Raw genomic sequence first — 14,621 nt, 5'->3', positions numbered from 1 at the left:
TGCTGATGCCCCACTCTGTGGCAGCCCCAGCTCTGCTGATGCCCCACTCTGTGGCAGCCCCAGCTCTGCTGATGCCCCACTCTGTGGCAGCCCCAGCTCTGCTGATGCCCCACTCTGTGGCAGCCCCAGCTCTGCTGATGCCCCACTCTGTGGCAGCCCCAGCTCTGCTGATGCCCCACTCGGTAGTAACTGATGTCTTTCCGGTTTGCTTGTTGGATCTTTCATACCTGCAATATCTCCAAAACAAAGCAAAGCTAATGCTGAATAAAAGCCCCACAAATCTTCAGGGGCTGTAAGCAAGCTCTGAATTAAACTTTTATGGAGGCATTGTAGATGCTTTGAAGAACCAAGAAAGCGACATATGGTATAATTTAAGTGAAGCAAAGCAAACACAACATGTGAACAGGGCGGTAAGGTAACTATTTTATTTAGTGACAGGTGCTTTGATTGTCATTCAGAGTGCTTTAAAAATGTGTCCAGTGCCACAAGTAAACAAGCCCTTTTGTGTAGTATGGTTTGATTTCCTTGCACAAGATGTTTAAAATCCAGCCTTTGTGACAACCATGGCTCCTTCCAAGGATACACTGGAGAAGTTAGTGTAGCAATACCGGTAGAAGGATAGTGCAGCTCAAAGTGAGATTTTGAAATAAGGCTTCCCTGCAAGTATTTCTGATTTTATACCTGTTCTAGCACTGAACCATAATCCCTATATAAGCTATCTATTAAGGTGAACTTAGATCTTTTATAGCTTTAGTTATAGACAGATCTTTAGATGGTTAATAAAGAGTGTAATGTAGATGGGTCTTTTCTTAACAATAAGACCAGGGAAGAGCTAGAGCCCGCATGGTTTATTTCAGAGCAAAGTACAACTTGAGAAAAAGGCAAAATAGAGTAGAAAATGTGTATAGATTGTAAACTTGAAAAGGATGGAAATATAGCCAAAACATACGCACAAGTAATTTGGAGTTGCCGCCTATGACTCAGGTTCTAATTGATACTTTTTGTGAGAAATATCTTCTGTCCTATACATTAAATGTTAGTATTCATTATATGGATTCCTTTTTATTTTTTTTATTTTACATATCTCAATTTATCGATTTACATTTTACAATAGACTGGGCTGCTCAGCAAATGTGACAGGAATGGGGACAAATAACAGTTCAAATTTGTTGTTGTATCTGGTCAAGTGGGTCCATTTCTAAATCCATTTGTTGGATCAATGTGATGAGCATTCATGAAGGCTGCACATATTTTGGCTGTAATTTCATTTACAAGTCCCATGAGACATTGCAAGTCTCTGACAAGCACAGGCATGATTCCTAGAGGCAGAGGCATGATAGGATTTATAGTTTCACCACAGCTGGAGTGCCGAGGTTGCCTACGCCCTGCTGTAACAGATTCATTCTTATGATTGTCGGCTCCATCTAGTGGCCAAAATACGGTATAGTTTTCGAAAACACCCCAGTCCTAGTGAAAGAATATACCGCATTGCTAAAAAAAAAATTATTGTACTGAATACTATCACATAATGTTTTCAGAATGCAGTACATGTCTCAGTAGTGTTTTTAAACACTTACATACCACAGTATGTCATATGACATCCTGGGATTTCAGTGGGGATATCTGAATTGCAGCTACAGGCATCATTCAGATATCATCTTTTTCAGCCAGTGATTCCCTCATTAAAACAATCATAGCAGCAGTTCAGTCCCTTGATTGTTTTTAAAGGCAGTGGGAGGGAATGAAGCCCCCCCCCAAGGTGCTTCTAGTGGCTTGCCTGTGCAATCGGCGAGCTGGAGAAGGAATCCACTGGTGGCAGAAGTTTAGCATAGCGCTGACTGAGGACTAGATGGTCCCCGGTCATCTCTATGACTTTCAAAGGCCGCGGGTGCAACGTTATGATGTCAGGTATGGCCCTGGCAGCTGTAAACACTGCTGTGTATTCAGCTGGAAAGCCTGAGATGGGTTTTTTTTTGTTTTTGTTTTTTGTATCTCAGGCTTTCCAGCCTGATGGAGACCCCACATTTCTCCATAAAGTGGACCTGTCATGCACTATTTCTATTACAATGGATGTGTACATTCATTGTAATGGCAATGACAGTGATCACAAAAAAAGCATGAAATGTTTGGTGTCTATTTACTTGGCGTAACGTCATTTTTCACATTATACAAAAAATTGGGCTAACTTTGCTGTTTTTGGTTACATAAATTGCAAAGTTCCACTGTTAATGTATAATTCCTCATATGTTTCCAATTACCTTTCCATTCACATCCACCTAGGACCCTATTCACACCGCGGAGCCTATAGCATCTGCGCCATCTTATTCCTTAGGGTCTCTGCTAAAAAAAAAATATATATATGTTTGAAGGTTCTGAGTAATTTTCTAGCAGGAAAAAAAAAATATTTTTACATGTAGGAGAGTAATGCTGGAACTTCGGTGCGGTGTGTGTTTTTTTTTTTTTTTTTTTTTTTTTTTTTTTACATCTGAGTGTATTGTGGATTAAAACTCCAAAACATTCAAATGACAAAATCCTATATATTTAAATGGTGGCCATTCAATATGAGCACTCCGAAAGCTATGAACTACTTTTGAGGCATTTTTAGCCATATAGACTTCAATAGGAATGCATTTAATTGCTTGAATCAAGCATTTTTAGCCTGTATGAACTACCCAACCCCAGTGCTTTCAATATGCCTAAAACAAAAAAGCCAAATGATTGAAATACTATTCTAAACTGTTGCATACACATTTAGAAATGTTCAAATAAAACACCTGGCTGTAATCCATGTTTTATTTGAAATATGCATGTTAAAATGAATGAGCTTTCCCATTCCTCAGTTATGTGAACATTGAAAGTACCTTCACAATCCGCTCACTTAACGCACTACACTGTTTACATTTTTTTTTACTTTATTGGATGTGTACACTAAATTCAGTTCTAGTTATCTAGAGCAGTGTTTCTCAACTCCAGTCCTCAAGGCGCCCCAACAGGTCATGTTTTGAGGATTTCCCTCAGGTGACACGGCTGTGGTAATTAATAAGGCAGTGAAACTGATCAAATCATCTGTGCAAAATAATGGTAAGCCTGAAAACGTGACCTGTTGGGGCGCCTTGAGGACTGGAGTTGAGAAACACTGATCTAGTGCACTGCAGTGTGATGACCTTCAGTGTCGTCCAGCGTGCTGTGGAAAAATGCAGCAATTAGGGCTAGCTTACACTTGCTTCAAAACATGCTTTGTCCAATCTCTCTGAATGCCAGTCAGAGCCCCTGTCACAAAATAAAATGGTTAGCTTACAATCCTGTTTACCCCTTGCTTTTGCTTGGTGCTTTGATGAGGCTTCAGTGGAGCTTTGATGGGGCTTCGAGTGAGCTTTGCCATAGACTTCTATGGAGGCTTTGAAGATGCTTTGAAGCACCACTAAAGCTACATTGGGTACAATTTCTGAAGCAAAGCCAAAGCAAGGTGTAAACAGGACTGTAAGCTAACCATTTTATTTAGTAATCGGAGCTTTGACTGGCTTTCAGAGAGCTTTACCAAAGCCTGTCCGAAGCCAAGTTATGAAGCAAGTGTAAACTAGCCGTTAATGTGTGTTGAAGCTGAAGCAAGTGTAAATGAGCCCTTAGTTTTCCTTTTCAGATGCAGCCTTCTATTGAAATACACAGTTTCACTAGGTAGAGTACACAACGTAAAGCCCACAAATGTTAGCTACATCATAGGCATGAACTGAACTAATAGAATTTTTTTTTTTTTTTTTTTAGCATCACAAAAAATATACAGACTCTCTACTTCCCAGTGATGCACCTAAGTGAGGTAAGAATTATTGGTGTTAGTTCTGGCAACATTGATAATGATAATCAATACTCCCAACTTAATTATGAAGCAGGCAGAGAGAAATGTTTATCAGCAGGGGATGATGTATCTGGATAGGGATATCCATACAGGGGATAAGGTGGCTTGGCTTGGGTTTTGTGATGCTGTTATTTTTTAGTTGTTTATAATAAACTTCGGAGGTTGCTCTTGGGTGTTTGCACACTTTTTGTGATTATTTTTTAATTTTTGGTGTAATGGTTTCCTGTGATTACACCCACCCTATATGACAGGGTAGCGCCACCTTTATACTAATATCACTGCAGGGCTCCCAAGACCAACAATTTTTTGGCATACAGTAGATCAGATAATGAAGTACAGTGTTTCAAGCACAGAAGGCCGTACACTGAACTCCAGCAGGCTGTACCACTAACTAAAAGTGTATGTTCTCCCAATATATGCACAGTTTACCATGTCACATTAAACTGCAAGTACTGAAAAATACACATTGACCCTACCAAAAATGTAGTCCACATCTAACTTCCCATTTGTGTTAACACTGTGCTGTACTGAAATGGCAGGAGGGTGAGAATTAGCAGGTAGATGGTACAAAAAGGGAGCAAATGTTGGGTATCGTGGAGAGGAGGAATGTGATGATGTAGTCAAACAGACAATGCTGATTGGAATTTCAGTGCAGCATGGACAGAGCTGTCAGCCCACTGCAGAAAGTTAGAAACTGACTGCAATTCTGGACAGATCAACAGGTATTTTCACTTTACATTAATAATGATTAGTTGCGATCAGCAGCCATCATAAATGGAACAGATTGCAGTCAATGGTGTAAGCTTCACGAGTATTCTACAATGGCACACACAATTGATGCACACTGTGGTCAAATTATGTTTTTCACCAATATTTTCTTAACTAGTTGGCAAAAGTAACAAGTTATGCTGCTCTTAGAAATTACATGCTATAAATTTTAGTGGTATGTTTGAAAATCTCCCATGTAGCTGTAACCAAGATGCCTTTTCCAACAGGCTGTTCGCTAAGAATAACAAAGGCCATGTAGACTTGCACCATTTTGTTTTATTCATTTACATGAACCCCCATTGGTATACATATTACATATATTTCTATAGTTCCCGTCTTTTGCAATTCTGTGTTTGGCCTTCAAAAATGACATTTATTTTATTTTTGCTGTAATTACATCTGTGTGTAATTTTATTACAGACGGTTCTCATTGATGACGACTCTTCTGCAAAACTTAGGACCATTCTGTGGAAGGCCAGAGTGGTAGCCAATGTTCCCTTCATCATTATGGGACTAGGCATTTTGTTTGGTATAATATTTGTTATTCTGGTATGCCGTCCACATAGAACAAGGGAACAGGTATGTAAAAATATAAAGTGGGATTTTTTTTTCATTCATTTCATTTCGTTCTTATAAATTACATTTTATTACCCATTTATTACTAATTTTATGGAATTAAAAATGGTGAAGATGTAATACTTAAAGTGATTGTAAATATAAATGATCACCTTGTACAACAACCCATTTAGTTTAAAATAGAAATGAAAGGCAAAACATTTGTGTATAGAAAACATATATTTATTTTTTTCCCCCTTTTTATAAGTGATCACCTTCTCTCTGTTTCCTCTGTTTATAGCTGCATAGGAGCTGGGGGGAGGAGAAGCAACAGTACACTGAGCTTCCCAGTGAAAGGCTGTGCAGCAGGGGTGGGTCAGGACAAGTCTCATCATTGAAGGAGAGCAGACAGATCGAGAACTGACCATGGATGTGCTCTTTTGGCTAGTGTGGTCACTTTTTAATAGGAAAGCAGAGGGACTGACAGGAAAACCCAGGGATTTCACACAAGGGAAGCAATACATTACATACACAATACATTTTCATACAAGTAGTAACTAACACTTTAATTACAGTGCATTTAGAGCTCTTTCACACTGAGCCGCCTGCTGCTTTACCGTTGTTTTAGCAGCGCTTTTCACCCCCGTTAGCGGCCGAAGAAGGTATTAGTAGCGCCGCTGCTGAAATACTATGGCAGCGTCGCCCATTCATTTCAATGCACTCTGGCTTTCACACTAAGGAGGGTTAAGAGACGTTTTTTCAGGCGCTATTTGTAGCGCTAAAACGCCTCCAGTGTGAAAGGGGTCTTAAAGTGCACGTCCAGCCAAAACTTTTTTGTTTTGCTTTGGAAGGAGTGAAAAGGAATTAGAGCTCCTGTCAGGTTTTTAATGCTATCTGGGGCTCTGTTAGAAAGATTTCCCTTCATTACTGTCACAGTGACAGTGATAACAGATTTACCAGATAGGAAATCAATGAAAATCTGAAACGGAGCCAGAAACAAAAATGTGAATTAACTGTTTTGTACTTCACTACAAAAAAAAAAAAAAAAAAAGATTGTTTGCCATCCTGGCTTGGCCTATTGAATTATAAATGTACTGTTTGTTATATCCAACACTTTCCTACATAACGCTGATTGTAATTTTCCTGTTGCAGTTGTTTATATTTAAAAATGTTAAAAATATTTGACAAAAACAAGGTTGTGAAAAATAGAAAAGGTTTGATATAAATATATTCCTTTAAGTGTTATTAAACCCAGGAAATTAAATTATTTTAGTAAAATATAAAGTATTATTTAGTAAATATAAACAGCTAAATATGCTTTCCCTTCAGCAGTATATAGCAGTCTTGTATCAGTTCCTAGTAAAGCTTGTAGGAGAAGTTTTTTTAATTTTCCTCTGACCCTCTGTCTGGACAGTGCTCATCGGCCCTGTGCTGATCACATGAACTTTCCCAAGAGAAAACAAAAACTCTCTATCAATACTCTCCAAACTGAGCATGTGCAGCCCGTCCCTGAGTTTCGATATTATCAGGAAATAATTAGGGGACAGTGGAATAAGGGGAGGATCAGAGAAGACAGGACCACACAGCATTTATACACAATGCAAAGGATTAACCCCTTAGGTTCCACTGAGTATAATGAGCATGCTTTACTGCATATACAGACTGATTTTACTGTTATGTGTTTAGTAACATTTTAATAGCCAAAAAGGTAAATTCACTTTGTTTGCGTTGCAGGGGAGGGGCACATCAGGTCCACCAACTATAAGCTGCTTTTAGAAAACTCCTGGAGGGTGGATACAAGACTAGTGATCCTTCTTAGGCTGTGTACACATGGTCGGAATTTCTGACAGAAAAAGTCAGATGGGAGCTTTTAATCGTATTTTCTGACCATGTGTATGCCCCATAGGGCTTTTTCTGTAGAAAATTCAGATGGATTTAGATAGAGAACATGTTTATTTTTCCATCTGAAAAACCTTTTAGCGTTTATTCTGACGTGAAAACATGTCGTGTCGGTTGTGTGTACAGGGCATTAAGGAGAGAGCAGCTATAACTTAAAAGAGAAGTGCAGGGATTAAAAAAATAAATAAAATTAAATTTAAAAAAAACCTACGTCCTCCCCTATATGGCTACAGCATTGATCTGATGCTGTAGCTGTCCCCCACCAGCTCTAATTCCAAGAACTGAGTGATCATATGTCCCCTGATTGCTCAGTTCTTGGTCATCACTGAGCAGAGATCACTGGACTGTGGAGAGAATGGAAGAGGCTGGATCAGGCTCTCGGTGGCGTGTTGAGAGGCTGAGCCAGATGCCAGTCAGGTATCTGGGTGAATCCTGACAATATGGTCAGTGCGGCTCTGTGAAATCAGCCGACAGCAAGCTATTGGTAAATCTGGGTCACAGGATTCCAGAAATACATTTTTACAGGACCTATCCTTTAATATGGTTGAAAGCTCCTGCACAGAGGTAAAGTTTCACGCTGTATTAGTGCACAGATCTAGAAGAAACACTTGAATCTTGGTGTGGTTTATGTAAGAATACACATGCCTTTTTGTATTTAGACGAGGCTTGCTTATATTGGAGTTCAGCTTTAAAGCAGAACTTCGCCCAACAGGGGAAGTTCTGCTTGTTTGGATCCTCCCCACCCCCATTCACAAAGCGCAGCGCAGCGGAGCTTGAGAAGTAGGAAATCGTCTGTGAAGCTGGAAGGTTTCACTGTCAGTTTCCCTTGTCTAAGATGCCAGAACCTGCATCCAAGCCGAGTTGAAGAATTGGCTCAATTGAGGACATTGCTGGATCCCTGTACAGATAAGTGTTCTTATAGTAAAAGGCAGCACCTACAGTATTTGTAGCTGCTAACTTTGATTTTTTTTTTTTTTTTTTTGGGGGGGGGGTCTCTTTTTTTTTTTTTTTTTTTTATTCTTTATAATGGCATTCTCCCTATCTATCTTTTCTGTAAAGCTAACATCTGATTATCAACATTTTCTAATGCGAATACATTTGAACAAGTATATCATAAAACATCAGTCTGTATGTCATATGATTGGCCCCATATATCCCCAAATTGCTGTAATGTAATGGGTTTGTTTTAACATCTCTGCATTTTTTGTTTGCTTAGGGGACAGAAGAGGATACAGCAAATCTTATCAGAACCTAATTCAAGAAAGTTTTAAAATTCAGAAAATAAACTATGCAAAATGCTTAAGGACTGCTCAGATTGTGAATTGGAGACATTTTGAAAGAAGCAGATCAAAGACAAGCCAGAATATGCTGTGCGGTAGACATGAACCAGCACAGTTACTATAATGTTTTACCATTAAGGTGAAATAACAAGCACATGTTACTTAATTCAGCTCTGTGGTTTGCCATTATGGACTATTTAATTTGCTAATGTTTACTAATATTAACTGCATCAGTAATGTCGCTGCACTAATTATACATAAAGGACCCCACCCTTGCTGATCACGTGCCATATATTTTCAGAAGGATGGATTTACACTTTGTTTTAACTTTTTTTTAACAGCCTTGTTTCCAATATGGGCATACTGCATGTAACAAGGAGCCTCATGTCAAAAGCATTTAGTGTGGTTTCCAAGAGACTAATACTTGTGCATATGAGTGGATCTAAAATAATTCATGATGTCCAATCAAAAATAATTTTTCCAATTAGGATTACTGTTAAATTAAATCTTGTGTTTTTGTAGGTTAGTGTCATTTATACAACATCACTGCACTTTGCATTACCTTATCAAAATAGTTTTGTTGTGTTATATTAATCTTTTCTGTTAAATTGTGAAATTATATTGGTCTTCAGGTGTATAAGGCAAGACATTTTAACACTTGTCAGGTAGCACTCGCTATTCCCATAAGCACATTGTTTTTGGTCAACCAGGTAGTTTGCAGGGTACATAATGTATATGTACATTATATATGTAAGCAGGTGATGCATCTTTTCACTTGAGCTGATGCTGCTCCCCTTGACGCGTTTCAATTGTCAGCTTTGTGCTCTGGACAGATGACCATATTAACTTGTTTTTATTTGAAGGTGACAATAATGAGCTCTTGAAGGGTTGCAGCATTGTAGCAGTTCCTTACATAAAAGGCCATCTGTAGGTTGAAATGTTAGGAGTACCGCCATTTTAAATGGGGTTCTCAGATCTTAACACAATCGCTAACCACTTGTTTAAAGTAATGTAAGTTAAAATATTTTTTCAATTGTGACTAAATTGACAATAGTGTTCATTAAAACCATACTCTGTAAGCCTACTAACGAAGGGCCGTGTCAAGGCATATGAAAGTGAGTGACAACAGTATATCACTTATGTTTATGCATTGTTATATTGTCACATTCTATCCTCCCAAAGATTACAAGCAGCCCTGGCAACACACATTATACAGGCGTGATCTACTGTTGTCACATAGTAAACCATTCCATAGGAGAGACCTGCAACAGATGCTGATCCAAGATAATGTTTAATGAAAAAAGTTAAATAGCAGTTGTTTGACACAAAGCATGTTGATATATTAAAGGTTATCCAAAATGGGTTCAGATCCACCTTACATGTATTTTTCCAACTTCTTCAGGTCCTTGTCTGTACCATAACAATACTAAGGGGGTTATCATTCCCCCAACCCACCATTATGCAACACCGGTACAACTATTTTACCATTACTTTTATTGCTGTTTAGACTGGTTTTAGCATTTAGATGAGGCTCATATTGGCATCTCCTTTGCACGGTTGCTTTGCAATATCTGATTTCTACAACAGGAGCCACTGTGGGTAAAGGCTGTAATCGAATTGCCAGGTAAAAATTCAGGGGATCAGACACCAGACTACAGCCACATGGAGGATTTCCATTGATAATGCTTACCTTGTGACTGTTATTACAAGAAAGTCAGAGATTACCCCACATACTGTATAGAATGGATGGACTGGTGTCTTTATTCAACCTTACTAACTATGTAACGGCTAAATAGCCAATGCCTGCATAAAGACTCACAAAATCAAGATTACAGCGGAGGTGTCATGCTTAGCAGCCAATCATATCTTGACTGTCATTTTTATATTGCATTAGAAAATAAAAATACATAACTGGGTGTAGAACGTTTAGTTTACTTTGCACTTTATTTTCCTTTTTTATAAATGAGTTTGGTAGTACATATGTTAATACAATGGAGTAGGAAATTCTCTGTAACTGTATAATAACTGTTGGTTCACCTATTTGGTACACATAGGTGTGTAATTTGACGCTTCCAGTTTCAGTGAATGACTCCCAAATAGTTACTTTCAGAGTGAATCAAAATGCTACATTAACCACTTGCCGCCGCAGTTAATACTGCAGCAGGTTGACTCGGCTGCGCAAATCACCATAGGGATACGTTGGGCTTGTACATGGCAATCTATGGGGGCACGTGTATATTGGCCAGCGGGGGAGCCAGTCGGCGGGTCTGGCGGACTTGATGTCCGGGGATCTGCCAAAGTAAACAAGGCAGATCTCCGTTCTGTCAGGGGTTGACAAACAGATCCTGTATTTCTACTATGCACCTCTTCCCCCTTACAGTTAGAACACACAGTGAGGGAAGACATTTTACCCCTGATGTTAACCCCTTCCTGGCCAGTGTCCTTAGTACAGTAACAGTGCATATTTTTTAGCACTGATCACTGTAATAATGTCACTGGTTCCCAAAAAAGTGTTAAATGTCAGTTAGGTGTCTGATCTGTCCACTGCAATGTCGCAGTCCCACTAAAAATGGCAAATAACTGCAAAAGTTATAGCGTCTACGAAATAGGGGATAGATTTATGGCATTTCTATTTATTTATTTATTTTTACTAGAAATGGCGGTCCATTACTAGTAAAAATAAATAAATAGGGGATAGATTTATGGCATTTCTAGTTTCTAGATGCTATAACTTTTGCACAAAGCAATCAATCTATGCTTATTGGGTTTTTGTTTTGTTTTTTTACCAAAAATATGTAGCAGAATACAAATTGGCCTAAATTGATGAAGACATTCAATCCTTATTTTATATTTTTGGCTATAAAAAAAAATAAAATTTGGGTTTTTTATTTCAAAATTGTTGGATTTTTTTGTTTATAGTGCAAAAAATGAAAACCACAGAGCAAAAAGGACATCTATTTTGTTTTGGGTACAATGTTGCACGCCTGTGCAATTGCCAGTTAAAGAGAAGCAGTGCTGTATCGCCAAAAAATGGCCTGGTTGTGAAGTGGGTAACTCCTTCTGGGGCTGAAGTGGTTAAATAACCACTTGTACATAATATGATGACCCTTTTTCATCTGCAACTACCCAAGAGGACTGAAAATCTGTCATATTGTTCAATAGCTTAATAAAAAATAGGTAGTGGTGTTCCTGATTAGCTAGAACTAACAAACTAAAAGGCCTTACATTTAAGGGAAACTTGTCAGTAGCAGAATCCTGAGTTTGCAAGAGCTGAGCTCCTAAAAACGATAATTGTCTGACTGACATATTGAAGACCCCCCCCCCCCCCCCCCCCCACTTGTTTAAATATTTCAAGACCTCTGACACTTTGTTCTGGATCAGTGACTTTAACAGTTTGACAGCGACACTGAAAGTGTTGCCGCCGGTGGAGCTGAGAGACAGATGATTAGCATGTCGGGTGGCTCCAGGAATTGTAGCTCCTGTAGATCTCTTATGACAGGTGTACTTTTAAATTGGATTTCTAGTTAAAAATGGTAATGTATTTTCTTGCTTGTGGCTCATCTATTTTACAACCAACATGAGTCAGCAGCAGTTTGGCTTTACCAGGTACAGATTCTTTGATTTAGAAATTTCACCCGAAGCATCAGAGAAAGTTGACCGCAACTATAGACGTTTTTATTGATAAGAGTCATTTTAAAGCAATGTTGACATCTTTGTGCACTAAGCAAAGCAAACAGGGTCTTTGTATTGCTATTATGCAGCAGGGATGAGTGTTCTAGGTTAGCATAGCCTAGTAAGGGTGGACATTTTTTTTTGCCCACAACACATTTTTTATTAGGTTTTGCAAATACACAGGTCAGCAACAAAAATATATATTGTATACATACAAAGAACATGGGAGTGAGGGGAATTTTACATGGAAAACTGCCATTGCATATTAATATAGGAAGGAAGCAAAACAGAGGGGAAGGAGGTTGGGTTTTTTTTTTTTTTTTAACTAAAAGTGTATTTGTTTTAAGGCTTGGGCTTGTAACAATGGGGCTGCCGCAATAACCCCTTCAAAACCACAATACTAATTTTTAAGTCCAATGTAAAATAACCTATGGCATGAGAACGTTAAACAACCCTGCAACAGAGAACTAGGAATGTGCAGCTGTGTGTGTGCCTGCCTAGTTCTCAGTTCTACTGTCAAACAATTTATTCTTAGGACCCTTGGCAAACTTCAAAGCTTACCCTGATTTTGACGCAATTTCAGGGAATGCCTGCTTTGAGGTCTTTGGACCTCAACTCGCTTGAAAGTCGGACCAAAGTAGTACAGGAACTACTTTGAAGTCGGCACAACTTGAAGTTGCACATATATAAATGGTTATCATTGTAAATCATGGGGAATGTCTTTTCATGTGATTTTGCAGCCCCAACTCGCACAAGTGTGAAAGGTGCCATAAGCCCCATTTACACTGATTTTCTGCTGATTTTTGTCTTCAGATTTACCATAACCATGTAGTACAAATATGGCACCAGAGGGGGGGAAAGCAGATCAGCAGACCTTCCACTTTTGGGTGAAACTCCGCTTTAAGAAAAAGCACCAATTCAAATCGGTAACTTGTAAATGAGGTCTTAGTGAATAGCATAACCACCATCCCCAAAGTTGGATGCATGCTTGGCGCTTCTCTTATGATAGCATTATTTTATGGACTTAAGTCTCTCTGAGGTGTAGAATCCCTTTCAGGTTCAGGGTTTTGTTGAAGCCCTAGGGTTTCTCCAGAGGTTGCTAGGGGTTCCCTGAGCAATTTCTACCTTTCAGATAATTTCCCATTGACACCACTAAGAGGGATTCTTCCCAATGACCACAAGGGTATTGGGCAGTCTTCCGAGTGAACATCACAATAATTTACAATGAACTGTAATTATTAGCAGGGGGCCCTTGAGACCGCAAAGTTACTGCAAGGCTTCCTTCGTGTTAGGCACAGCCTTTCTCATCCGTTTTTAATTCATGCAGGTTTACTTTTGTTCCTATGTATGGTACTGTATTTGTCTGTCAAGCACATTAATAGGTCCAAATTACATTGCTGCTACATGTTTTAATACTACAAATCAATGTTCATATTATACAGTGTGAGGGACATTTATTAAAACTTTTTTCATTTTTTTTTTTTTTTACAAAAATGACACTGTACAGTTGTGAATAATAAACTCACATTTCAGGAGGTTTCATTGTGTACACAGATTATACTTTTTTTTTTTTTTGAAGGGAAAACTGCTCTCAGCATAAGCACATTTTTAAAATATCCCCTTTGTTTTCATGTGTATGACACTCAGCATGACAGCTTTAACATTGCTAAATTTACTGTATTGCTTGATAATGTTAATACCAAATCATAACAAAAAGAAATGTGAATAAGCCATGTTTAATTTGAATAAAGGATTTGTGGTTTATGGTTCATTTTTTTTTTTTTTTTTTCCTGCATTCAGATAATAAAATAATTATAGTAAAACCTTGGATTGCGACCATAATTCGTTCCATAAATGTTTGTAATCCAAAGCACTTGTAAATCAAAGCGAATTTCCCCATAAGAAATAATGGAAACTCAAATGATTTGTTCCACAACCATTTATTCATAAATCCTTCAGTTTATAGTCCATATAAAAAGATTATAGAAATGTGACCAGGTTGTGTAACCATAAAATGTCCATCCCCAAATGGAAGCCTCCACAAGGGGATTAGAAGCAAAAGTGTAGCAATATGTTCCACATTCATTAAATGTAACCATATTGCTACACTTGGAGGCGCCTCTCTTCTCTTTTATACTCTGTTGTGACTCTACTTGTATATCAAGTCACAATTGATCAAAAAAAAAAAAACTTTGTCTTGCCAAACACTCTCAAAGGTTTTACTGTATATTGTTGACTGAAAAATGAAACCAGAGAAATGAGCAACTAATGATAACGAAACCTACAGGGGTTGGACAAAATTATGGAAACACTAAATGATTTGCGGGTGTTAAAGTGACATGTTTCGCATTGAAACAGAAGTGATGTAATATTCTTTTGCTTCCACTGTGTGGTGACACAACTAGCTAACAGGTAGGAAGCCTCACTTTTTTCATTCGCTGCATGTGCTGCTATTAATACAGTCATGTCAGAGCTAACAGTGTTTCATCGAGGGCAAATTGTTGGTGCTGGTGCCTCTGTGACTGAAATTGCCAATTTATTTGAGGTGTTGAAAGCTACAGTATCAAAGGTTATGATGGCATATACAGTTTACA

At 38.4% G+C, this 14,621-nt stretch overlaps 1 protein-coding gene across 1 annotated transcript in view; it reads left to right on the top strand.

Moving 5' to 3' along the window:
• Positions 1 to 13,796, top strand: part of SCARB2 (scavenger receptor class B member 2) — an 86,141-nt gene extending 72,345 nt beyond the window's left edge. The window contains exons 10-12 of the mRNA XM_077476549.1: positions 3,763 to 3,814; positions 5,042 to 5,200; positions 8,292 to 13,796. Of these exons, the coding sequence (XP_077332675.1) occupies positions 3,763 to 3,814; positions 5,042 to 5,200; positions 8,292 to 8,330 (250 nt within the window). The 3' untranslated portion in view covers positions 8,331 to 13,796. The remainder of the gene's footprint in view (positions 1 to 3,762; positions 3,815 to 5,041; positions 5,201 to 8,291) is intronic.
• Positions 13,797 to 14,621: the final 825 nt, after the last annotated feature.

Source organism: Lithobates pipiens, unplaced genomic scaffold (genome assembly GCF_037356315.1).
Source record: "Lithobates pipiens isolate NorthernLeopardFrog02 unplaced genomic scaffold, aLitPip1_a1.2 Scaffold_13, whole genome shotgun sequence".
In the NCBI taxonomy this organism is placed as follows: Eukaryota; Metazoa; Chordata; class Amphibia; order Anura; family Ranidae; genus Lithobates; species Lithobates pipiens.
The sequence above is the reverse complement of the archived record's forward strand: the minus strand, read 5'-3'. Positions and strand labels throughout refer to the sequence as shown.